A 27748-nucleotide genomic window follows, 5' to 3' on the forward strand; every position below is an offset into this window, starting at 1 on the left:
TTTCTAGATCACATCCTGGGCCCTCAGCAAACATTTGGAAGCAATCTTGTTATTCGTCATAAACTACAGCCCCAGACCAGCACCATCACAGAAGTGGCAAGTGGCTTCTGACAGCCTCGGGGCCTCCCCTAGCCCACTCAGTTAACGACACATGGGCCACTAACCCTGCAGTCATTACTACAGGCAAAATGCTCTGTGGGTCTCACGAAACGTAGGCTAAAAGGTAAGAGCCACTCATTGGTGACCACATCGAGGCACTGGGAGAAGATGCCCTCACACACCCCTGGTGCCCTGGGTCAACTCCTGTGATGTGGGGGCTCCGGACCCACAGGCAGCACTGAAATTATTCAGCACGGGAGGTGACACATTCCCAAAGCTCTTTGCAAACTTCAGCTGCAGATGTGTTCTCTGCTCCCCAAGGAGAATTACTCACTTTAATCTGACTCATTATAATTAGAGTAGGTTGACTTTAGGGAGCAATATTTACTTTTTAAAATAAAATGGCAACGAGGGGTGTGTTGCTTGTCATCACTTCATAGGTTAGAGCTTACAAGGGCTGCTCTTGAGTTGTGAATTTTCTATGCAGATGGAGCAGGTGTGGTGAGTACCTGTCATGAGGTGGTGGCTCTGGGGACAGGCTGTCCCCATGGGGACAACCAAAAGACCATATGATCCCCTAAAACAGGGGTCAACAAACTGTAACCTACAGGCCAAACCACCTGTGCTGGGAAGGACAGATTGACTGGGACACGGCCATGCCCATCTTGTCTGTGCTGCGGTAGCAGGGATGAGGCATTGTGCTAGAAACCATCTGTCTGCCAAGACTGAAACATGTGCTAGCTGGCCTTCTGCAGAAGAAGGTGGCCCCTGCTCCAGCACATAGGACACTCACTAAACAATGAGCGATACTGCCTCTTACGCTCAGCATACGCATGTATCATAAAACTCTGAAAGGTCAAACGGATTTAAAAACTCAAAAGTCCCACAAGCATATTAGCACCTTTGGCACTGGACTCAAGGATTAATCGTTATTACGTACCTGAACATTAATTTCCTTGAAGCAGAAAGGAAGTCAAATTCCCATCACCTCTAGTACTGTCCTAGAACATATTCAGAGATGCTGGCTATTTGCCATCATCTAATTCTTCTTGCTGAAGTGGTTTGAAACCACAAAAATACATTAACTAATGAATTAATCAGTATGTTTGTGCTTTCATCTTTTACCTCAACAAACACGTACTGGGCACCAGGCATTGTGCTGGGGTGTTAGAATACAAAGATGAAACAGGCTCACTGTGGGGACTCAGGCTACCTGTGTTAGTCTGTTCTCATGCTGCTATGAAGAAATATTCGAGGCTCAGCAATTTTTACAAGAAAGAGGTTTACTTGACTCACGGTTCTGCATTGTTGGGAAGGCCTCAGGAGACTTACAGTCATGGCAGACAGCATCTCTTCACGGGGCAGCAGGAGACAGAATGAGTGTCGAGTGAAGGGGAAACCCCTTATGAAACCATCAGATCTTGTAAGAACTTACGATCACTAGAACAGTATGGGGGAAACTGCCCCCATGATTCAATTATCTCCACCTGGTCCCACCCTTGACACGTGGGGATTATTATAATTCAAGGTGAGATTTGGGTGGGGACCCAGAGCCTCACAAAATCACCACCTAACCAAGGAGGGAGACATGTCTACAGGTAACAATAGATTGTGTGTGCTGGGAGATTGCACAGTGAGACCTGGAGCCCCAGGATGGCTATGTTGTGTGTGTGTGCATGTGTGTGTGCTTACACACGTGCACACACATGCATGTGTTTGTGTGTGCATGTGTGTGTGTCTGTGTGTGTGTGTTGGGGGAAGTGTCAGGAAGCCTTCTTTGAGAAGTTGTCATTCACTTTGTTTTGTTGCTACTTAGTTTTTAAGAGGTTAAACATGATAACTTCTATAATCACTTATCCTCTCCTCATCTCCAAGGGAGCACGACATGAGTGAAAGTCAGTTGTACAAGAGGACAATTCTAGACTTAATTCTAAAGTATGTGCGTACACACACGTGCATGCACAGCAACTCCTTTTACGGTTGTGGGTTAAATTTCCTTTATGTTGCAAGCTGTTCTCAGAGGCAGGATGACAAATACTAACCCTACTATTACAGACCCAGCTTATTTGCATGTGCAGACAGTAAGGCAGCAGTCCACACACTGAGTTACAACCACTGGGTGATAAGGAACGAGGCAGCAGGTGTGGTGGAAAGAGACCTTGGTGAGTGGTCACGTTATGATGTTCTTTTCCTGATGACTATAAAAAGACTTGACAAGGATCACTCAGTGAGGTTACACATTCCCACCCTTTCTCCACAGTGGAGTGATGAGGCCAGGTGCAGAGCTGTGGGTACCGGGCTGTACTGCATCTGCAGAAGGCAGGGAGAGCTCTCCATGGAGGTGTAATGGCCACTTTCACAGATGATTTGATAGATATTGGAAACCTCTTCAATCACAAACTTTCAGAGGGTTTTAAGGTCAATTGTTAGAGATTCAGTTGCAGTGTCAGTCCTGAAAACCTATTAGGTCTTCTACAATCTCCCACCAAATTGCATTTTTCCTTGTATAAGAGTTAATGCCTTGGAGAAGAGATACATTTTATCTCTTTGTTGTGACTGAACTGATGGATCAGTGTCTCTCGGTCAAAGTCAGCTCTCAACTTCCTCCCTTCCTCCCATCACCCTGTGATTCTGATCAGCTACACATGCTTTTCAGAATCTCTGTAATCAGTTTTCGCATTAGAGACATGCTAATAACAGCTAAAATATTAATCATTTCGCAGCCTCTACCCTCTTGTTTCTTCAAACCAATTCAAGGCAGTGGAATTAATACATAAAGAAAATACGATCGTCCTGTGGGGAGAAATGAGACCTTTTTCATTTGTAAGACAGATGACAGCCTATCCAATATCATTCTATGTGGGCTTTTAGATACAATCATTTTTTGTGCTATTTGAGGAGAAGAGAGCTTTAAAAATGCAGGCTTGGTAATCAGCTTAAATTTAGAGGCAGAAGAAAACGGTAACTTGAAAATGGCAACCATGTCAACTGACCTTCAAACCCAAGGACTTTCTGCCTGTGGCAACACAATCTCTTAAAAAATGCTACATAGAACTGACAAAGAGCATCAGGTTTTGGTCAAATGAAAGGCTAGAGTTGGAACAAACCTGAGGGATTGTATTCTCCAAATCCTCCAGTACACGGCTGGGCTGCTACCTGCAGCCTGACAGCTGGAGGTGCCGTCCAAAGCCAGCTCCACAGTGAGAACCAGGATGGGAGCCCTCATCTTAGAAGCAGTGTTCAGGGCCTTTTTCCCCCTGCACCATCCTTCCCATTCACAGAAATCCTGCGGTTTTGCCAATTTGAGAAGGAATTCGTGAAGATAGCTGATGGAAACAGAGGGCTACCAGGGCCACTGGGGATTTTGCATGTTGACAAGACTGGCCTGGCTCCATAAGGGCCAACAAATCTACTTGCTTTAAAAACCCTCTACAGAGACCAGGTATGGTGGCTCATACCTGAAATCCCAGCACTTTAGGAGGCTGAGGGGGTGGATCACCTGAGGTCAGGAGTTCGAAACCAGCCTGGCCAACATGGTGAAACCCCATCACTACTAAAAACACAAAAAATTAGCTGGGTGTGGTGGTGTGCTCATAATCCCAGCTACTCAAGAAGCTGAGGCAGAAGAATCCCTTGAGCACGGGAGGTGGAGGTTGCAGTGAGCTGAGATCATGCCATTGCACTCAAGCCTGGGCAACAAGAGTGAAACTCCATCTCAAAACAGAAAGAAAGATCAACAAACAAATGAATGAACAAAAACCTCCACAGAAAGAAGTCTGAGTTTCCAGAGCATCTTTCAATTATACCACCATTCTGATCATTCTCATCTGCAGACCTTTTAATGAAGTTGATCTCCTAGAGCTTCATCTAGAGTCCATAGACACAGCTACAGTTAGGCACCACTCTAATCATGTCGGATGCTGGAACCAAGTGCATGCGGTTCCTAGTTTAGGGGAATTTGCTATATAAAAATAAAAGGCCTTTTTACACATTCAGATACCCTGGTGCTCTGGTCCTGAATTTAATTTACACACACACACACACACACACACCACCATACACAGGCCAAGTACACAGTGAGCTCCATTCAGCCTGAAAATACAAACTTTCTCCAAACCCAAATATAGTCACCACGCTTGATCGGCTTACCAGCTGCTGGCCTTTAGGGCCCCATCCTGCATACTGAAGCTTTGCGTTGCTGACTTCTGGTGGGTCCAGACTTTGAGGGTCTCTGAAAATTGAACAAAGAAAGAAACAAAAACAAAGCAAAATGTTGGGAACCAAGAATTTAAGCTGCGGCGATGTTACCCCCTCCCTGTGACTTCACTCCTTCTCCTTCCAAGGCATCCCTTTCAAGAGCCTGTCTCTTGTGTTACTAAGTAGTATATCTCATTTAGTCTTTCCTAGATTTCTTCAGATGTATATACTTTATATGAAATAGGTCCATCACTGCTTAACCCAAATAGTAAATACTCATTAAGAGAAAACATGCGGTGAGGCCTCTGGATCAACTTTTTAAATCTCCAGAACAGTCAAAGTTAAAAATTAAGATGCAGAGCCAGGCAGTGATCTATCCCCACAATTTGTATCTCCATCTGTGGTCCTCCTAGAAGTCAACTTTTTCTAGGTATAAGGCATAACCTTACAAAACCAGTGGCATCAGGTTTTGTGTTGATTTGTGTTGGGAGATACCAGTAGAGAGAGAGACAGAGAAAGGAAGGAGAGGAATTGAAAGATTTTTTTCCTTCTGAACCTCACTTACATTGCTTATCCTTAATGTATTGATTAAATACCAATACTACCACAACAGAAACCTAAGTACTTAAAGGTTACAATGAATAAAGGTCATGGTGGGAAAGATGAAAAGAGCTTACACTTTTATAAGTATTAAATATTTCAGTATATGTTACAGCTATTGCTCTCTCCAACAAATAGAAAAGATTCATTTTCGTGTTTCTTTTGGATGACACCCCTCCACGTGAAGAATGATATCTGCATTCTGCTGAGACTGCTCGTCTCTGTCAGGTGAACGCACTATCACTTAGCTATGATATTTCTTATTCTGAAGACGCATCATCAATGCACCCAGTCATCTGTAGGGAGAAATGGCTGAATGGCCTTTGGAAAGGGAGGACGCTGCATTTTGGAGACTGCATGAACAAAGGAGATGAGGCAGGAAGGGAAGGAAGGTGAAAGGTCTAAGGATGTGGTGGGTTGGAGTCAGCAGAAAACACAAGAGCAACTGCTGAATAAAACTGCCAGGAAAAACAAGGAACACATTCAGAGTAAAGACAGGTGGGGAGGTGCCAGAGTCCAGAAGCCCCCAGGTAGTTTTAGATGAAGTGTCTGGATTTGGAGAAGCCCAGGAAGCCTGAGGGTAGAGCAACGATGTCAATTCAGAGAAGACATTGCTGCTTAGAAACCAGCTGCGAAGGCAGATCCTGGTGATCAGAAGACACAAGCGAGTCCTAATATCGCAGGTTCTGTTACTAGATGAGTTTTTAACATTTGTATGGCTTTTTCTGTTTGTTTGATTTTTTTTATTTTTGAGATCGAGTCTTGCTCTGTCACCCAGGCTAGAGTGCATTGGCATGATCTTGGCTCACTGCAACCTCCACCTCCCGGGTTCAAGTGATTCTCCTGCCTCAGCCTCTTGAGTAGGTGGGACTACAGGTACCTGCCACCATGCCTGGCTAATTTTTGTGTTTTTAGTAGAGACAGGGTTTCACCATGTTAGCCAGGCTGGTTTCGAACTCCAGACCTCTGGCAATCCCCTCGCCTCGGCCTCCCAAAGTGTTGGAATTATAGGCATGAGCCACTGCGCCCGGCCAACATTTATAGTTTTAATGTTTCAAAGTACTCTCATAAACATGGGTTAATTCCTCTGGAACCCTGGTGTCCAGAAAAACTTTGATGACTCAAAATTCAGAAGCCAGAAAGTAAGATTAGTAAGTTGGACTATATAAAAATATAAAACTTTTGCATGACAGATGTATCATAAACAAAAGACATCTTACAAACCAGAAGAAAAATGTTCCCAACACATGCTATGGACAAATGGCCAATATCCCTGACATACAAAAAACTTCAAAAATTGAGATTATAAAAAAACAACAAAAAAGATAAAAAATATGAGAAAAAGACATAAACAGACAATTCACAAAAAGACATAAAAATGGCCCTCAAACATATGACAAAGTACGCATATACACACGAAATTAAAGAAGTAGGAATTAAAACTAACTGAGATACCACTTCTGACCTCTGAGACTTGGAAAAAGCAGAAAAAACTATGACAATCGGTGCTGGGGAGGCTGTAGAGAAACAGGCACCTTCATGTGGGGAAGCAAACTAGTGCAGTCATTTCAGAGGACATTTGACAATACCTAATAAAATACACACTTAACTTTCAGCCCAACAATTCCACTTCTAGAACGTCTCCTAGAGGATTCACCTCCTACAATACACAAATACGTGTGCACATTTACAGTTATTGCAGCTTTATTCGTAGTTGCAAATATTGGAAACAATATGTGGTTGAGTAAATGATGGTACATCCTTCTTTCTTAAGTCTGAAGAGTACTGAACAGAGAGTAGAGTAGTAGTGGTTACCAGAGGCTGGGAGTGGGAGGGGTTGGGGGATGTTGAAAAAAGATACAGTTTCAGTTAGATGGGAGGAATAAAGTTTAGAGGTCTGTTGCAGAGTATGGTGATTATAGTTAATAACGCCTGTAATCCCAGCACTTTGGGAGGCCGAGGAGGGTGGATCACGAGGTCAAGAGATTGAGACCATCCTGACCAACATGGTGAAACCCCGTCTCTACTAAAAATACAAAAAATTAGCTGGGCATGGTGGCGCGTGCCTGTAATCCCAGCTACTCAGGAGGCTGAGGCAGGAGAATTGCCTGAACCCAGGAGGTGGAGGTTGCCGTGAGCCGAGATCGCGCCATTGCACTCCAGCCTGGGTAACAAGAGTGAAACTCTGTGTCAAAAAAAAAAAAAAAAGAATGTAATGCATGTTTCAAAATTGCTAAGAGAATAGATGTTAACTGTTATACCACAATGAAAAAAGATATATGTATATGAGGTGATGGAGATGTTAATTAGCTTGATTCAATCCTTTCACAATGTATACATATAACAGAATATCATTTTGTACCCCTCAAATATATACAATTATCATTTGTCAATTTATAAAAACCCAAAAAACTACGACCCACCCATACAATGAAGTATGGTGCAGGTGTAAAAAAGAGTGACTCAGCTCTATAAACAGATATGGAGTGATTTCCATGTCAGAGTTAACAAAGCCCAAAAGTATGTATTATAGTATGTATATATATATATATGCATGTGTATAGTATGACATAGTTATATATCATAGAAGAAAGAGCTATGAGAATATATAGAAATCAAGTCTTTTGTGAAAAAAGAAATATAGGAAACTGAAACCAGGATCCAGACTGGTTACCTATAGGGTGTGGGTGGAAAAGGGATGGAAAAATGGGGCTGCTGAGAGGAGGAAGAAGGGGAACTTCTCTGACTATACCTTTCTGTATCACCTCAACTCTTAGACCACAGTAGGATTTCACATACTCCCAAAATAAAGGAAACAATAACAAGCAACCAGGATGCTTGGGAACCCAGAACGGAATAAGAACACTAACAAAAGAACCAAACCCCCTTACAGGTGAAACACACTGAAGAGGGGTGGAGAGGGAAATAACTAACCGTAAGTAACTTTGGGAAACAGTATTTTGACTGTATCTGCTAAAGATAAAAATTAAAAAACTATAAATAAATGCTATAGTTCAGTGAGTAAATGTGCTTCTTCCAGGGGTTTGAATGATCAATTCTGAAACTGTGTGCATACTAGAATTGGACAAATATGCAAATATATTGGAGATAACAAGAGCCAGGTTTTTCTCTGTTGGAGAAAAATGTTGTAGGGAAACGGGGAACACTAGAATAAATGGTGACGTTTGAAACCAGAGGTATCGGTATAAACTCACGGTTCTTAATCTATACATACACAGATAGTTCCAAAATACAGAAGTGTGTGTGCCCATGGGTTAGCATACATACACATATGTCCTGGGTCTGTCCACTGAGAAGGCCTGGAAACAATGACACCCCAGTAGCAATGAGCACACTTAGCAGCTAACTCTTGGTGTCTAAATACCATCACCCAGTTACAGAAAATGGGGCTTCTAGGAGGGGCAATTGTATCTGGGCTGGGGCAGGGAAAATACAGAATGAGTCAGGAATATTTTATGGAATCAGAAAGTAATGAAACACTCAAAGATGGGGGTTTGTTGAGAGAACATGCAAAGGAGTTCCTAATGACTCACACTAGGACAGTTTGATGAACAACAACAAAAGAAGTAATGATAGGACTGGATTAACCCATAGAATAAAATAAATACCTGTTAAGTCTTCACTAACATAAATAATTAAATAAATCAAATAATCGACTTTACAGTGGAAACCTGGCAGTTAGTCACCTAAGCAAGTGACTGTGGCCAACATCACCAGAGCCCTTTGGATATAACACACTGGAAAGGACAAATGATCATTCATGCGATTTTTTTAATACCAAAAATGTAGAACCTTATTCCAATCATGAGAAAACACTGGAAAAACTCAAACTGGGAGCACTACAACATAACCGACCAGTCTTCTTCAAAAGTACAAGGTCATAAAAGACAAGGAGAAACTGAGGAAATGTAATAGACGGGAGGGGGCTAAGGAAAAAGAGCACCTGAAGGCAGTGTGGGGTCCAGGGACAGAGAAAGGACATTGGTATAAAAATTGGTAGAATTCAAATAAGGCCTGCAGGTAAGTTAACAATATGGTACCCATGTTAATTTCCTATTTTTGATCATCATAGTAAAGTTATAAAATATGCTATCACTAGGAGAGGTTGCATGAGAAATACAAGAGATTTTCTTGTGCTTTCCCCCCCCAACTTTTCTATATCTACAATTATTCAAACTAAAAAGTTTTTAAAAAGAATTTCATAGCTTGTATCTCATTGGCTATAAAAATTATCCTAAATACGAATGAAAAGTCAGATAATTTCCCTCCCAATATACCGTGATCTTGATTTTAAAACCTGAAAAAGAAATGGCTTCCATATCTAGCACAGCACAGGTCCTTAGTATGTGCCTATGAACAAACAAATAAATTAGTAAATAAAGGTGGGTTCTAGTGGTGGCTCTCAGTAAAGATCATTTTGCAAATTTGGTGTCTAAATTTGCAAAAAGATCTTCTGCAAAAAAAGATCCGAAGCAGATAGTATCTAACAACTTCACTTCACCTGTGTTTATTTGGAATTTTCGAGGGCAGAGTAGGAGGTCAAAAAGAAATATTTAAACTCCACTGCCTTACTCAACATTGAAATCCAGTTTGTTACATTGTAATTTCCAATAGGTAACTAAGATATTTAGAAAGAGCAGGGGATTAACTTTTCTTTGATCTGACAAGTGTAAATTCCCATAAATGCTAACTGGAGTTCCGATTTTAATTCAGATTTTATTACCTATGCTCACCTGTGCACAAGGAGTCCTTTACTTCCTCCCTAAAGCTAAGATGCATTTCCATTTCCTTACCACCAACACATTACAGGAGTGTCCATAGCCACACTAGGAATCAAAAGGCTGCATCCTAGTTCCAACCTTATGACATGAATCACACAGCCTTCAGCAACTCTTTGGGTCTTATTTTCTTCTGTGGGGATAATAGCTACCCTCCTTCTAGAGAATGGTCATGAAAATCAAGAGACACAACAGCTATAAATTTATAAACTCTAGCATCCTCCAAAGAGGTAATTATTTTCTTTTTTCTAGCTAGTGAATCGCTCAACCTCTGAATCCTTCTCAGTCTGTATAAGTTAAACAAATGACTCCAAGATGCCAGAAGTGAGTTGTGGCAACCTGTCTTCAAAAACACCAGGATGTCCCTTATGGGGAGGAAGCTGTGAAGTGGTGGAGAGAATTCCAGGAAGCTGGAAATTTAATTCTGAACTCTGTCACTAGAAGCAAATGGCTTGGGGCAACAGGGTAACTGGACCCAAGTTTGTTTCCTCTGCACAAAATGAGAATAATCATGCTTGCCTCATAGGGGCAATAATCTATTACATGTGAAAACAGGTAGCACGGAGTTTCCTAGCAGATATTCCATAAATGTGGGTTTATTCATTGATAGACTGGTAAATAATTTGACTACACAATATAATACATACAACATATATGTGAATGTGCAGATGTATATGTGTGTGCCCTTAACCCTTCACTTACCTAGAAAGGATTAATGGTTGACTATTGATAAAATGTTATTACAACCACTATCTATATTTAATTTCTTTTAAAGGCCCAGTAATAGGTTAGATATAAGGACAAGTTCAGTCTATGGAACTCTGCGGCAAAAACAAATGAGCTCAATCCCTGTGTCAGCCGGGAGACTGGGTTTAGGTTCTCAATCCTCAATGACATTCTCCACATCTGTTTCTGTGAAAGAAACCTATATTTTTGCATTGGAATGTGATTTCTTGCAGAGTATCAGATTCTTTTCCTTTCAAGAAAAAGGAAAAGAGGATTTGAGAGTGATTTTTCCAACTTCTTCTCCAATGTGGGTATTCCCTTTTTGATGAGCCACTGGGCAGTCATTCGTCCTCTGCTCCAAGCCCCTACTGAACGGCTTCCGTCACGCAACTCCCTCTCTGCCCAGCCTAGCAAATGCCCACCCTGGTTTTATGCTGAATCTACCTCCTCCACATCAACACCTTGGCCTTTGAGAAGCCAAATGCAATGTCTCTACCTCAGCTGGCCTCTAACCATTCCCATCATCAATCACGCAGAGGTGCGAGACACGTCTGTCCTCAATGCTGATTCCTCACATCCCTCTTGACCTACTGTCCTCTTTCTCCAAAGGAACAAAGAGGTGTGGTACAGACAGAAGGTGTGCTGAAGGCTCTCCCTCCCACACTCGCTCCCTCTCCCTTTTGCCTACAGGGCTCCCCTCTCTGTCAGCCTCACTCTCAGCCTTTGCCTCTGGGAGGCTCCAGCTTGCCCCAGGGTCCCTGCTTCGCTGCAGAAAGAGGCTCTTCCTCCGGGACACACAGAGGTACCTGTTGCCCCTTCCTCCTCTCGGTCCCCAAGGACCAGGCATTCCCTTCCCGGTCTCCGCCAGCACTTCCTCCTGTGCCTCCTTTTTTGTTCCAGTCTAGAACGATCAAATCCTTTCCTTTCCATTTACCTTCATGGTAAACTTTTATTATTTATTACTATTTTTTAATTAATAAGCTTATTTTTTTTAAGAACAGTTTCATGTTAGAAAAAATCTGAATGGAACTACAGAGTTCCCATATCCTTCTTCTTCCCCCGCCCTCAGTTTTCCAAATCACAAACACCTTGCATTTGTGTGGCACATTTGGTACAACAGATAAACCAACATTGAAACGTTATTATTAACTAAGTCCCACAGTTGACATTAGGGTTCATTCTGTGCCTGTGTGTTCTATGGGCTGGGAAAAATCCAGGTCTTTGACTTGCCATTACAGGGTCATACAGGTATCTTTTAGGTCCCTAAACCTCTGTGTGCTCTGCCGATTCATCCTTCCCACCCCACCACACCCTGGCAAGCACAGATCTGCTTAAGGTCCCCAGAGGTCTGCCTTTTCCTGAATGTCACATAGTTGGAATCATACAAAGGGAGGCCTTTCAGGTTGGAGTTTTTCACTGAGGAATGTACGCTTTTGGCTCCTCTAAGTTTTTCCGTGGAGGAGAGATTTTTTTTTTTTTTTTGAGACGGAGTTTCGCTCTTGTTACCCAGGCTGGAGCGCAATGGCGCAATCTCGGCTCACTGCAACCTCCGCCTCCTGGGTTCAGGCAATTATCCTGCCTCAGCCTCCTGAGTAACTGGGATTACAGGCACGTGCCACCATGCCCAGCTAATTTTTTGTATTTTAGTAGAGACGGGGTTTCACCACGTTGACCAGGATGGTCTCGATCTCTTGACCTCGTGATCTACCCACCTCGGCCTCCCAAAGAGCTGGGATTACAGGCTTGAGCCACCGCGCCCGGCCGGAGGAGAGACTTTTATGCTGCTTCAGCCTCTGGGAATTTGCGCCAGAAGTCTCTTTCCCTGTACTCCTTTCCCTAAGGCTGTTCTCCCTAAGAAAAGGCAGGCAAACAGGACCTCCTTCCACTCAGCCTCTGCACCCACCCAGGAGCACCTCCTCCCACTCAGCCTCTGCACCCACCCAGGAGCACCTCCTCCCACTCAGCCTCTGCACCCACCCAGGAGCACCTCCTCCCACGCAGCCTCTAACCCATCATCAGTCCAACCCCTACTGGAACAAACCGAGGACCACTGTCTGACCTTCTCCCCATTCCTAACCCACCGCAATATGGCTTCCATCCATTTTGAAGCTGAAATTGCTTCTCTTAAGACCTTCCGTGTCTATCGAGGCGGTAAAGCCTGTGGCCTCCCGTCCTGGACCTGGGTGGTCTCTCTCCTGGCACGGTGGGTACGGCTGCAGCTTCTCTGTGCTGGTTTTCAGGACTGCCCCTTCTCCCAGCTCCCCTCCCGCCTCCCTCTCTGGGCCTTGTCTCCTGTGGGATCTTCTCTGCCCACCCTTTAAAAGCCAGTGTCCCGGCGTGACCGCAGCCCTGCTCCTCTCCTCCACACCTTCCTCTGTTACTGTCATTGCAACCACAGTTCCAACATCTCAGGCCTCCAGAACTGGGAGGGGCAGTTGCTGTTATTTTATGCCTAGCAGTTGGTGGCGATGTCTCACTGCAGCCCCAGGAAGCCAATGTCCCTTCTTTTCTCAGTTCCACCAAGGCCGGAAGCGACTTGCTCAGGGCCAGGCAGCTGACCAGCGCCTGGTGAAGATTTAATCAAAGGCGGAAACAGCTCCAACTGCCTGAAGGGAAAAAGTGGAGACCCTTAGAGAGCAAAGCAGAGGCAAACCCCAGGGGAGCTGACCCCGGCCTGCTGCCTGTCTACCCCAGGGGCTTCTGTGTGGAGCCGGCTTCCCACAGGAGAGGTCCTCGGCCCCACCTCGCACATGGAGGCCAGGCTTAAGCGCAAATTCCCCTCATGAAATGACTCCAGCATGTCCTGGAGTCTTCTGAAATTCTCAGAGGTGTGTGTGTGAGAGAGAGGAAGACGGGGCGGGGGGACATGTGAAGGTATTCAGCAATTTATTTTGGGGCTGCTAGTGGCCCTCCTTCATTTTTCTTTCCTTCTTCTTATTTATTCATTTATTTTAAAGAATCCCTGGCAGGCTCTGTGATGAATCATCTCCTGGATAGAGATGGATTAGTTTTAAAAAATGATGAAGGAAGAATAAAGTGATCTGGACTTAACTATATTTCAGAATAATCGCATAATCCATCCTGATTTGCTTATTTGAGCAATAAACAAAACAGGGCATAAGTCCTGTTGAATTCTGAAGAGTAAATCAATACAGCAAAGTTTACTCATTTATCTTCCTAAGTGATTTTGAGGGGTTCAAAAGCTTCCCAGTGTCAACAGCATTTGGAGGGGGGCAAAGCCAAAAATTGCATTTCTGGCTCCTATCATTTTGTGACCAAAGACACCAAAAAATAGCATTCTCAGTGCCTAATAATACGTGTTTTCTGAGTCTTCCTATGTGCTCAGCACGGTGGGTAATATACAAATGTATGGCACACTCCCGGTTCTAAAAGGGAAACTGACACGGGGCACGTGCTCAATCAGGAATAACTGAATAATGAATGAATGGATGGGCGGATTAATAAGTGGGTCTAGTCTAATCTCCAATCACTGAATGGCGAGGGTCAGGAATACCGTAAGCTCATGCAGCACTTAAATATTTGTATCACCATTTTTTTGTGTATATCTAAATTACACAGTTACATTTTTGAGGGCAGGAATCCTCATGGGCATAAATGCTTCCCCAGAGCCAATATTTGAATGCGGTGATGCTTGTGCCACTCTGTGAATGAACTAAAAACCAGGTTTGTTTTCTTTTTCTTTTTTTCTTTTTTTATTGAGACGGAGTTTCGCTCTTGTTACCCAGGCTGGAGCGCAATGGCGCGATCTCGGCTCACCGCAATCTCCGCCTCCTGGGTTCAGGCAATTCTCCTGCCTCAGACTCCTGAGTAGCTGGGATTACAGGCACGCGCCACCGTGCCCAGCTAATTTTTTGTAATTTTAGTAGAGACGGGGTTTCACCATGTTGACCAGGATGGTCTCGATCTCTTGACCTCGTGATCCACCCACCTTGGCCTCCCAAAGTGCTGGGATTACAGGCTTGAGCCACCGCGCCCGGCCACCAGGTTTGTTTTCTATCAATCATCTCTCAACCAATCAGTCTGTGTATTTTAATGTTTCTCCAGATACTCTTTGGTATATCAGAAGTTCCTGTCCTTATGAAAGGTTTAGACGTAGATGTTTTCAGGCGGAGATGCTCTAAAGCACCAGTCACTAAAGGCTGATTGGACTGGCCTGTTCTAAAATATCAGTGACAGATTTCCTCTCTATTTCAGAGGGATACTTTTAACATATGTGAGTACAATCATCCCTTGGTATCCATGGAAGACTGGTTCCAGGACACCCCTGCAGATACCAAAACCCACAGATGCTCCAGTCCTTGATATAAAATGTGTGGGATTTGCATATAATGTAAACACATTCTCCCATATCCTTTAAACCGCCTCCAGACTACTTATAATCCCCTAATGCAACGTAAGCGCTAATGTAAATACCTGTGATACTGTGTCATTTAGGGAATAATGACAGGGAAAATCGTCTGGACGAATCCATTTTCTTTTCAAGTATTTTTGATCTGAGGGAGGTTGCTTGAATTCCCAGATGCAGAACCCACGGATATGGAGGGCTGACGGTAGCAAATGCAGCCACATGGAAATGGAATCTTTGTAATAAAGGAGAGCTTGTGTCTTCTCTGTCACTGCAAACTGAATATCTAGACCAGTGCTCAATAAACTCTGAAGTAAGACGTGAGGGGGAAGCAGTGGTGAGTTTGGGGGTTGGTTAAATGCTAAAGCAGAATTTGGGGGTAAGAGTGAAATGTTTTAAAATGGAATGAGAAGATGTTGTGCCGCTCTGTGGATAAACTAAAAACCAGGTTTGTTTTCTACCTATCAATCATCTCTCAACCAATCAATCAGTCTATCTGTTATCTATTATCTATCCATTCATGGATTATTGATCTATTATCTATCTATATCATTTATCCATCTACCTATTTACCTATTATCTCATTCATAGATTGATCTATCATCTATCTGTCTGTCATCTGTTCATCTACCTATCATCTCTCTATTATCTATCATCATTTATTATCTATCTATCATTTATGTATCAATCAATCAATCAATTAATCACATTTTAGAGACAAGTTCTCACTCTGTTGCTGGAGTACACTGGCACAATCATAGTCCTCTGCAGCCTCAACCTCCTGGTCTCAAGTCATCCTCCTACCTTGGCCTCCCAAGCTGCTGGGACTACAGGCATGTGCCACCATGCCCACCTCTGTTTACCTTCTTAAAGTTTTCACCTTACATCATAGGCATTAAAAACAAGTTTTTCGTCACTTCAGGGTTTTTTCCTCCTGACCTTCAGTAAAATCCCACTAAAGAAGAAAAAGTTAGAAGACTGTCCTCGAATTTATGCCAAGAAGAAATGTTATTTCCCTCTGGCCTGTGGCAAGAGCAATGAGCCCCCAGCCTGGGAGACAGGGGAACACTGGAGTTTTTGAAGGACAAGGACAATCAATGGACGAGAACAAAGCCAGTTTAGATAGGTGTTCCCTCCTCTCTTCCCACTCAGAGCGTATTTCCTCTCAGCCTCTTCCCCATGTTTTTTTACTTTCTTAACCAGTGTGCTGGTATCAGCTCTGACTCAGGGAGTTTGCTCTTACTGGCCTCAAGAACAAATTGCTCAAACATTTAACTCAAGATGCAGTTTCAATAAACATAAGTGGTGCAAAAAATCTGCAGAAGACTGAGAAGCAGCCTAGCTAACCATGCAGCGTCTGGGTCTGGATGAGCTGCTCTGACACCGCAGGCTTTCCCAGCACTCAACACGAGCAGTGGGGACGCAGCAGGGACACGGAACACATGCAGCAGCTTCAGGCAGCCTGAGGACCTGACGGCCTACACATGCATGTTCTAGTATGTTCGCCACATACACAGGGAGGCGCACTTGTGGGCTCTGTCACAGTGGTCCATGATGAATGCTCCCTTCTCCCAGAGAGCTGCATCTGTTATCTGAGGACGCTAATTAGGTTCTCCATGGAGTTATTTTAAACCAATCTAAATGCGTATATTGATCAAAAAAAAAAAAAGCACAAACTTAGTGATAATGAATTAGGCTAAAGAAAAACATAGAGAAGCCAGTCAACACTAAATCTCCAACAGCTCAGGTAAGGGGAAAAAATAATAAATTAGAAAGCACAGTAAGAATGAACAGTATACAGGAAAAAAATGGCTTTGGAGCAAAGGTGATTTAGATGCTATGGCTGATGAGCAGAGCAGGGTGCAGGTGAGGATACATTCAGTGGCTCTGGCTCACTGCAGTGTCCTGGTGCTGGGCACAGTTACCAGCTGATGCGTTGGGGGCCTGCGGACAAGCACCCTTTTTCACGGTAAGATTCCACTACTAATTCTCAGGACGGCGTCCTGATCATGCCATCTCCTCTTCCACCCATTACAGATTCCAACCTTTTCTGTCAGTCCTTTAAATTCCTAAGGCATACCTGAGACCTCTCACGTTGATCTTACCTAATTTGGGGGCTTATGATCAGAAAAAGGCCTGAAACCATCTTGTTATTCAGAGTGCGACTTTGTGTGAGGGTGCCCTGGGAAAAGGTTTCCAATTTTGGAGAAAACGGCCCAGCATCCTGGGACTGTGGGGGTGTAGATGGCAGCTGGAGGAAGCCCCGTGAGGGGTGGGGTTTGGCCTGGGATTTCCTTTGTGACTTCCAGTTTAGCCATCTCATCCTTTTCCTTTAGGCTCCCTATCTGTCAATTCCCAGTCACGCTGGGAACGAGTAATGTTGCTGGAGCCATTTGGACGCAGGGCTCAGTCCTTCTAGACTATTTTAGAACCAGCAGCTGATCCTCAGCCATGCTAATTTGGGCAACACCTGACACAATTAGGACCCCGTGGCACTGCAAAGGGTTCTTCCCCTGACTCAGTTGGCCTAGGTCTGGGGTGGTGCCCCTATCATTAACTGCCAGCACTGCTTGGGGTTTAGTTTAGCGCACGGAAGGAGCGGTCTCATCCAGGTGGGAACAGACGAACTGGAGAGTGAGCTGCAACTAGGCAAACGGGGAGCAGGTCTCAGAGGCTGCAGACACAGCTGACTTAACACTGCACTTGTGTAACTGCATCACATGGTACAGGTCTCATATAGTCTGACAGGAGCACAAAAGTCATTTATTCACTCTCTAATGCATGCAGTTTCCATAACTATATAGGAAATTCCTTGACAATCAGAACGGTTTCCTTCTTCTGACCTGTCAAATCCACAGTACCTAGTGCAGTGCTAGTACCTAGTGCAGTACTGGTACCTCGTCCTATACTGAAGCCTAGTGCAGTACTGGTACCTTGTCCTATACTGAAGCCTAGTGCAGTACTGGTACCTAGTCCTATACTGAAGCCTAGTGCAGTACTGGTACCTAGTCCTATACTGAAGCCTAGTGCAGTACTGGTACCTAGTCCTATACTGAAGCCTAGTGCAGTACTGGTACCTAGTCCTATACTGAAGCCTAGTGCAGTACTGGTACCTAGTCCTATACTGAAGCCTAGTGCAGTACTGGTACCTAATCCTATACTGAAGCCTAGTGCAGTACTGGCACCTAGGAAGTTGTAAGTGCATACATTAACACTGCCTGAGAGCTCCCCTTAGCATTTCAAAAAACCAATAGAAAGTTACCTTCGGGCAATGGCGTGTTGAATCCGTCAGGATGTACACAGAGATGCAAGAAATTGACCTTCACGTTAGAAACTGGGACCTTGATTGTCTAAACTTTCTATTCTAATGAAAAGGTTAACTGTAGACAGTTCCCATGCTTCCAGCCTCCCCTACCAGGCAGGACTGCCTTCATCCACCCAGTGAGATGTAGAACCAGCTGCTACAGGCCAGGGCTAAATTAATTTCTAGTCTGGACAAGCAGAAACACAAGTTTTGTGTGGGTTCTTTTTACCCCGAGCGCTGTGGCCGCAGCGGCGGGCTGTATGTCAGTGCTGTCTTTGGTCGTTTGATACCCTGGTAATGCTGTGCTGTGACCGGACTGAGGGTCCAGGGAAGCCAGACAGCTCAGCTCAATAAACAAACGTGTCTCTTCTGAGTGCTGTGCTGTGGGGGCTGCTCGCCCTCACTTTGGAACTAGGCCTTCTCAGGAAGGAAACATCATGGCTTATCTTCTTTCATAGGACCCAACCCCAGTGTCAGAAGTTGGGCCATGCTGCCAGGATGCCCAAGTGCAGGGAGCTCTCTGCTTGTCTTTTAAGCAACAGACAGGCCCAGCCCAGAACCGGCTGGGACACGCACACTTGTCTGCGGTTTTGGTTCCCCTCCCCTCCCCTCCCCTCCCCTCCCCTCCCCTCCCCTCCCCTCCCCTCCCCTCCCCTCCCCTCCCCTCCCCTCCCCTCCCCTCCCCTCCCTTCCCTTCCCTTCCCTTCCCCTCCCCTCCCCCGTTTTTTGGTCTTTTCTTTTTTGAGAGGGGGCTTGCTCTGTTGCCAAGGCTGGAGTGCAATGGTGCAATCAGAGCTCAGTGCAACTTTCATGTCCTGGGCTCATGTGATTCTCCCACTTCAGCATCCCAAGTTGCTGGGATCGCAGGCACGTGCCACTATATACAACTCATTTTTTCATTTGTATTTTTGTAGAGATGGGGTCTTGCTATGTTGCCCAGGCTGGTCTCAAACTCCTGGGCTCAACACATCCTCCTACCTTGGCTTCCCAAAATGCTGGAATTAAAGGCATGAATCGCTGTGTCAGGCCCGTTTCGAATCGCTTTGTTTCGTTTGTTCTTCCTTAGGAGGACGACCAAGAGGGGTAGTTATTGAAAAAAGCTCCCTCTCTCCAAAATCTGGCCAAGAAGTGAGGACATCATGGAGCAAGCAGGAACTGGGCCTTCTCATGCACTCCCGAGCTGAGTGCCCAGGGCCACGTGGAATCAGCCCCATCAGGGAGTGCCTGCCTGGCCTCCGGCCTCTTGTTTCCTATTTGTCGCCACTGCTGATGTGTCATTTACAAAGTGCCACAGAGAGATTATTTGTAGGGATGAGAGATGGCACAGTCAGGCTGCTGCCCCTGCAGGCTGGACGGTCCCCCCTGAGATCCCAGGTGCTGGGTAGAGAAAGGCAGACACAGCCTGGCCTTGAGGGTACAGATCTGTGTGCAGTGAGCACAGACGCTTCTCTCTACAGCTGCAGGTACAGTCATTTCCAGGGCATGGTGGATTCCACTCACCACGCACAGTGACTGTGCGGAGGGCAAGCAGTCCGAAAAGTCAGTCGTGGAGAAGAAACAGGCAGGTTCTAAATGGTGCAGCCCCTTTGGAAGATGGTTGGGCAGTTTCTAATCCATTTAAAGGTGCATTGACTCATGATCCAGCAATTCTACTTCTAGGTATTCACCAAAGAGAAAGGAAAGCACGTCGGATGAAAATTTATGTGCAAATGCCCACAACACTTATTCATACGAGCCCCAAACTGGAAACACTCAAATATCCATGAACTGTCGTGTGACGAAACAAATTATGGCAGATTCACATAACGAACCACTCCTCAGCTAGACAAATAAACGAATGCAGATAGCTACCACAACAGGGGCGAATCTGAGAAGCGATTGTGCTAAGGAAGCCAGCTGCAGGTGACACCGTACAGCCCCTGGACGTGACGTTCCAGAAAAGGCAGAGGTGTGGGACAGATGGCATGGCTGTGGTTGCTGGGGTGGAAGGGCATGGAGGATGCTTGGGGCAGATGGGCATGGCCTGAATCTTGCTTGTGGGGGTGCTTATGTCACTGCACCTAGTTGTCAAAATTTACTAAATGATGCCTTTAAAAAGCATGATTTTTATTAGAAGCAAATTGTACCACAAAAGTTGGTGTGTGCTCTTCCACCACCGTCCAGACAGACTGACCTGCTCCCTGTCCTTGAGTGACGCCCTTTCCTGGCTGATGCTGCCCTAGATGTTTGATTTAGGCCAGTGTTCCCAGAACAGACACGGGGATTTGTGTCCCCTTCTGTTGGAGCACAGGAAAGAGAGGAGGTGACGTAGAAACAAAACAAAATAAACCAGACAGCGAGGGACAGGCAAGGCCTTTCCCTCTCCATCCCCATGCTTGGCATCAGGCCTGGCACTTGTGAGGGCCTCACTGATTTTGTGGGAAGAAGGAACCCCCAGCACAGCACACACACGAAATAGGCACAGCCACCCAGGGTGACACTCACAGGCCTTTCTCTTTAACATCCGTGAACAAGAAGAGTGACACTCTCTGGGATGTCAACAGCTCTCTCCCAGGCAATTCATGGCCGGTTCAACATGGGTGCTGATTCATCACCACAAGAAAGTGATCAACAGCAAAAATTAAAATAAACAAGTAAACAAAACACTTCTGTTTTAGGCACAGTGACTTGTAATATCTGGTGTGTCTGTCTAAAGCATAGAGTCCCCTCAATACAAGCATCTGCGGTTAAGGTGAAGACCGGACCTTACCAGAGGGAGCCCGGGGGAAACATGAGGTTGGCCAGGCCCAGAAACAGAATAACAACGGACGTCCGGTGCCCCTTGCTGTGGATAGACCCTGGAAGAGCCGGCTCTGCCTCACCTCCTCTATGCAGACTTCGATACTATAATTCCGTTAAGGAAAGCATTAAGTAAATCCCAAGAACATGGTTAATCTGAGATCTACCCTTATTTCTCTAAGTTTGTTGAGAGGACAAGGAAATGAATGCTTGAGGGGAAACTTTACTAGCATATTCAGAGACTGAAGTGTCATTTCTCAGCTCCCATGACAATCCTGAGTGTCACTTGTCAAGGGCAGCGAGTAGAGGGGCAAGCAGGCCAGATGACCCCAGCTGGACACCAAAATCCCCTAAGTAGCCTTCAAAGCTATCCTGAGGTTCCCTCCTCAGAGGCTCTAGTTTTACCCATTTGGGGTGGGGTCCCAGCACACACATTCTTGCCCCTTAACACGGCTCAGTTTCTTAATTTGTTTCTTCCAATGATCAACCAACATTTATGGGGTCCCCCTTTGTCAGGAACCAGGGACGTGGGTGTGGAGTTTAAAATGAATAAGGAACCTTGACCAAATGATGACTCAGGTGCCTTTTCAGCTCATTTTCAAAGAGGCTTGTTTGTTTGAAAATCCTTTAGACTGCTAAGACAGTCCCTGCAGGCAGTAATGACTCCGCTGAAAAGAGCAGCTGCAACGGCTCCCTTTGCGGACGGCTGATGGCATCCCGGCCACTGACTACCTGCAGCTTCTTATCTGAGACCTGCACCCAGGAAAGAGCATAAGACGTGTTGGTGCAGCTGCCTTTGCCATTTTTGCCATTCAAAGTCACAGCGTCACCCTGTGCAACAGCCACTGGTATTACAGGCCCAGTCCACGCCCCTCCCACCCAGCCCTTCCCTCTGACATCTCAGAATGATGGAGAGAAAGAAGCCAAGTAATCCATGCATGTTGGAAGCATTCCCAAACCTCCCCTTTCGAAAAATTCTGTCTACAGCAATGTAAGTAGTCGTTTAACACAAGCTTAAATTCTAGCTTGAAATGAGAAGCAGTATTTACTCTGGGCATTCAGGGTTTTTTCTTTAGAGGAGGGGCTTTTATTTATTTATTTATTTGTTATTTTTTGAGACAGAGTTTCGCTCTTGTTGCCCAGGCTGGAGTGCAATGACACGATCCCGGCTCACCGCAACCTCCGTCTCCTGGGTTCAAGTGATTCTCCTGCCACAGCCTCCCAAGTAGCTGGGATTACAGGCATGCACCACCATGTCCGGCTAATTTTGTATTGTTAGTACAGACAGGGTTTCTCCATGTTGGTCAGCCTGGTCTCGAACTCCTGACCTCAGGTGATCTGCCTGCCTTGGCCTCCCAAAGTGCTGGGATGACAGGTGTGAGCCACTGCGGCAGGCTGAGGAGGAGGTTTTAACACTGCAGCTTGAAGGATCAGAAGGATTTGAGTACCAGAAGCACAACCAGCAGGACATTTCTGTAGTACGCGTGTTGGGGAGGGAGCCTGTGTGGCGGAGAGGAGGACGAAGTGACTAGCGGTGCAGACACCCAGAAGTGCATTCTGTGTTTGGGAGCCATGACTGGACACATCGCTTCCTGTGGTTCATTCTTCGAGGCTGGATTGGAGATGACACACTCCAGAGTTTATATCACCCCTTATTCCTTGCAGGCAAAACTCACTGATCGTGGCCTCCTTTCCCAAAGAGCCTGGGCATGGTATTAGTCTATTTTTAAATTTAGCTCCAGGAAGTCACTGTCAGTGGATCGGAGTTAACATTGTGCATGAGATGTATTTTCTGCCCCAAATGTAGGGAATTTGAAAAAGGGTGATTAATTAGATTAGACCATATTATGGAAGGTCTTGGTGTCCCGCCATGAATAGAGCCCTCGGTATTTTCTATGAACCAAAGCAGGCCCTTACAGCCACCACCTCTTCATATAGTGTTTCATACAAACTTCACCATAAACCCCATGCATTAGGCAATTAATACACAGATGGAGCAAGTGCGCCTGGAGGAGCAAAGTAACTTTCCATGACTACACAGGTAGAAAGGATGACCGGGGATTTATGCTCAGATGCCTCCGGCTCTCAGGTCCATGCGTTTTGGTAATGGTAGCTAGAAGTCTGGATTTCAGCAGGAGGGAGGGATGGAAGGAGGACAGGAGGGGAAGGGAGAAGGGGAGGGAGAAACAGTGGACACCAAGTCTTACAGGCAGATGTATGAGTTGTTCACAGTTCGAAATATCCATAGAACCAAATAACAGTGGAAGTCTCCCACTTCAACGCCACGGCAGAGACGCACAGAATGCCATTTTAGGAAGATCTCTTCTGCATTTTTGCTTCACTCTAGGGTTTCCCCAATTTATATACGCAATCCTAGTCCTGCAGCTTCTGGCAGCTGTGAAGGTGGCTGGATCTGCAGAGCCAAAGCCTCTCTCTGCGTGTGCGGCAGCAGGACCCTGGAAACTCGCTCGCAGGAACAAAGAGCTGGAAAGGAATGTGCTAACCAGCAGTAGTGCTGACGATTCTCATCACTGCCCTCCTCAGCTCGCTACCTAGAGACCTCTCACAGTAGAGAGACCTCTCATGAGGGCACTGCGCTCAACTTCCAAGGAGCCCAGGCTACCACAGATTTAATTAGAGGGACATGGAATATAAACAGTTGAAATCTATCTTCCTTTTCTATGAGAACGCCGGCTACTCATAATCACAATTAGTGTGGTTTCCACCACCGTTCCAACCTGGCTGCCAGCTGAACCCAGGATTCCTCTCTTCCCTCTTCTTCCGCATGTGCTGTACATAAGCACAGAACTAATTTAAGCTACTGTTTCCATCACATTTCTCTTCTGCTCAGAAAGGTTGCTATGTGCTTATTGTAAAGACCAATACCACTGAGTTTTAGACACTGAGTATTTCAGTTGTCTACACTCTAGGTACCTCCTAAAACCCACCTAACCCTATGCCTACCCACGCTGAGTCCCATGTGCATGCTCCAGCAGCATCCTGGCCAGGAACCTCATTAATTCAAGAAGTGTTGGCTCTTGCGAAGGCCAAGCTCATTTCATGTTTTACCTTGCCTGGAGTATCTCCCTCCTGTCTTCATCTATTAAAATGTAAACAAATAGGCCAGGCACGGTGGCTCATGCCTGTAATCTTAGCACTTTGGGAGGCCCAGGTGGGTGGATCACAAGGTCAGGAGTTCAAGACCAGCCTGGCCAACATGGTGATACCCTGTCTCTACTAAAATACAAAAATTAGCCAGGAGTGGTGGTGCACCTGTAATCCCAGCTACTTGGGAGGCTGAGGCAGGAGAATGGCTTGAACCCAGGAGGAAGAGGTTGCAGTGGGCTGAGATCATGTCACTGCCCTCCAGCCTGGGTGACAGAGTGAGACTCCACCTCAAAAAAAAGTAAACAAATAAACAAACAAACAAAAACTCAGCTGTAAGGCTCGGTTCAAGTCAAACTTCCTTCTTGAGACTGTCTATGACGGTAATGCCTCCAACCCTTTCCTTCTTTGGAGGATAGTGTTAAAAATACTGGCTTAAGGCATTTTATAACCTTTTATTATATGAGTTTGTCTCTTGCCTTTTCAACAAGATTTTAAATTTCTTAAGGATAGCAAGCATGCTTTTGCTGCTCCAGGTAGTAGTTCAGTAAGATTTGCTAACACAGTATCTTTTCTGCTTCCACTGGAGGCAAAACAAGAGTGCTGAAAAGTTAATTGCAGTAGGTTGGAATAACGTGAGATAAAAAAGAATTTATTGAGTATTAAGAAATGTAGACAGTTGAGGCCATAGACAGTTGAGAATTGTGGACAGCTGAGACCTCTTTTTAGAGGGAAATTCAAATCACATAGGCATTATAATTACCCGAGTGTGATGAAACAAAGCCTCAGCTTAGAAAAATTGTTGAAGAGAATTTTATGATTGTAGGGTTATATTACTCCTCTATTTGTACCAGAAAAGATTTTTTAGATACATCTGATAATATTTAATTACAAGACTACAAATATATTTTGGTTATATACTACATTATTAACTAATCATGCACTAGATGCAAAATTCTCTGCTGGGTGTTTTGCATATACCAGGCCACTTAATTCTTTTTTTGAGACGGAGTCTTGCTCTGCTACCCATGCTGGAGTGCAGTGGCACAATCTCAGCTCACTGCATCCTCTGCCTCCCAGGTTCAAGCGATTCTTGAGCGTCAGCCTCCTGAGTAGCTGGGATTACAGGCATGCACCACCATGCCCATTTGTATTTTTAGTTAAGACACGGTTTCAGCATATTGGCCAGGCTGGTCTCGAACTCCTGACTTCAAGTGATCCAGCCACCTCAGCCCCCCGAGTTCTGGAATTAGAGGCGTGAGCCACCACACCCAGCCATTCCATTTAATTCTTATAACAAGCCTATGAGGTGGGCACTATTATTATAATCTTTTTAAAAATATGGAGCCCTTTGGAAGTAGAATAAGTCTTTCAAGGTTGCACAGCCAGAAAGCAGCAGCAGGATGGGTTCAAGTTCAGGTCTAAGTGGCCGCAGGGCCTAAGCCACTGCCAAGCATGGTGCTGTTAGCCTGGCACTGGGCACTGGATGGTCTCGGCCTAGATACCCACTTTATAACTAAGCAGAACACTCCTCTGCATGTCAGTCTGTAAACTTACAGAGCAATTTCAGGTAGAAGGAAGCCATGTCTTAGTTTATTATTTCACCGATACAGAATGTGGCTTTAAAAAGTCAACTACAGTTCTAAAGGAATACAATTTTTGTACAACTTTGTTTGGTGCCTGAAAATCACGAGTAGGTTAGCAAAGTCAGAGCAACACTATCCACAGAAGATAGCCAGGCATGTAAAAATCAACACCTTTGAACGCCCAGCAGTTCCTATTCTATTATGGCTCTGACTTTGCCAGACCCCAAGATGCCAACAACACTATGTAATAAAGTGATATGACCAGTTTTTCTTCAAATTGATTTCTGTTATAGAAGAAAGTCCATATGTCTTTCAGAACAATCCCAATGGATATGAGACTACATTTTAGAAATACGTTACTATTATTATTAAAAGTGCATATGTATTATACATATGGTGTATAGATAGATAGATAATAGATGCAAATATAGATGAATGTGCCTTTGGCGTGGCTCAAGCCTGTAATCCCAGCACTTTGGGAGGCCGAGGTGGGTGGATCACGAGGTCAAGAGATCGAGACCATCCTGGTCAACATGGTGAAACCCCGTCTCTACTAAAAATACAAAAAATTAGCTGGGCATGAACCCAGGAGGCGGAGGTTGCGGTGAGCCGAGATCACGCCATTGCACTCCAGCCTGGGTAACAAGAGCGAAACTCTGTCTCAAAAAAAAAGGCAAAACTAATTCTGGTAAGAAGTCATGCCAGGACAGTGCCTGCCGTAGCCAAGTCTACAGAAATACTTATATAGAAACACGTAACAGATCCGTGACTCCACCGTGGAAGATGGCTTTATTTTATTAAAATTCTGATACAAAAACTTTCAGTGGAACACTTTATGTTAAAAATAACTCGTTTTAGTTCTGCTGAAATACAGATTTGTGTAAAAGGCACATCTCCTTTGAGGATACAATTTTTGGAAGCTTGGAATGTCAAAGCCAAACAAACCTACCCTTAAGTAACAGACTTTTGAATACATAAAAATTCAGCTGTCCTGGGAGCCATTACGTCTCCTGCCTCCTTCCACGCAGAATGAATGCTCCCTGGCCCCAGCTGCAGAGGTCAAAGCAGCCGAAACAGGGCAGCTAACAGCAAGGCCAGGAGAGTGAGAGGAGGATGGGAACGGGGTAGTCCCTCCTGAAGCTCTTTGGCTATTTGCAAAAAAAAAAAAAAAAAAAAAAAAAAAAAAAGGACACCAGAAATTAGAGGGCATGGGACCCTTAATTAGACCCTTTTCTGTGGTTGGTTGGAAGGTCTAAAGCTAAGGAAAAAAAATCAAAGCTATGAATGACAAATATGAGCATCCTGAAGTCTGCACGGTGTCTCGCTCTGATGTGGAAGAAGGAGTGAGGAAAGGAAAGACGAGAATTAGTGGAAAAGGTACAGATCTGTGTTTTCAAAATTAAGAAAACATCTTAGTTTTCTTGTATATGAACAACATACATTTAAATATTTCAGTAGGGAGATTTTTATTTTTAAAGGACAATTGTGCTTTCCTCCCCATCCAAAAACCACCTAGGTCCTGAGACTTAGAGCTCAGGGCTATGCCCTTCTCCCGCCACCTGGTGGAGCACATGCACCGGTGACAGAGGCCACTGGGGGTCACAAAGCTCCAGGTCTGAGGAGATCCCGCTCAGAGATCCATTGTCTTATGAAGACAAATCTGACTCTGACAATATTTGCAACGAATTAATTGGCTAATTTCTCATGAATAGTGACAAGGAAGAAGAATTGAGGGGTTTGAGCAATGCTGTTTCTGGGGTGCTGTGTCTGTTGACATGGTGACAGAGTGGGACACTGACTTCGTCACCCTCAGAGGTTGCTTTCCAATAAAGGTACTTGCTATATCTTTCAACCCTCTAAGAAGCCTGAGAGGAGAAACTAGCATGTCACTAAAGATCTCATCTTTACAGCTATGTTTGTTCCTTGCACTGTGGAATTTGACTTAATCCCAAGGTTTTTGCTGTTGTTGTTTCAGAGAATCTCGCTCTGTCACCCAGGCTGGAGTACAGTGGTGTGATCTCTGCTCACTGCAACACCTCAACCTCTGCCTCCTGGGTTCAAGTGATTCTCCTGCCTCAGCCTCCTGAGTAGCTGGGACTACAGAGGCCCACCACCCTGCCTGGCTAAGTTTTGTATTTTTAATAGAGATGGGCTTTCGCCACGTTACCCAAGATGGTCTCAAACTCCT

General features: G+C 45.0%; 1 protein-coding gene across 4 annotated transcripts in view; it reads right to left on the reverse strand.

The window, feature by feature from the left end:
* DPP6 (dipeptidyl peptidase like 6) overlaps nt 1-27748 on the reverse strand; it is a 1158816-nt gene that overhangs the window by 215976 nt on the left and 915092 nt on the right. For all 4 annotated transcript variants that reach the window (XM_078343379.1, XM_035255081.3, XM_035255078.3 and 1 more), the window contains exon 7: nt 4249-4330. In XM_078343379.1, the coding sequence (XP_078199505.1) occupies nt 4249-4330 (82 nt within the window). The remainder of the gene's footprint in view (nt 1-4248; nt 4331-27748) is intronic.

This window comes from Callithrix jacchus, chromosome 11 (assembly GCF_049354715.1).
Source record: "Callithrix jacchus isolate 240 chromosome 11, calJac240_pri, whole genome shotgun sequence".
NCBI classification, from domain to species: Eukaryota; Metazoa; Chordata; class Mammalia; order Primates; family Cebidae; genus Callithrix; species Callithrix jacchus.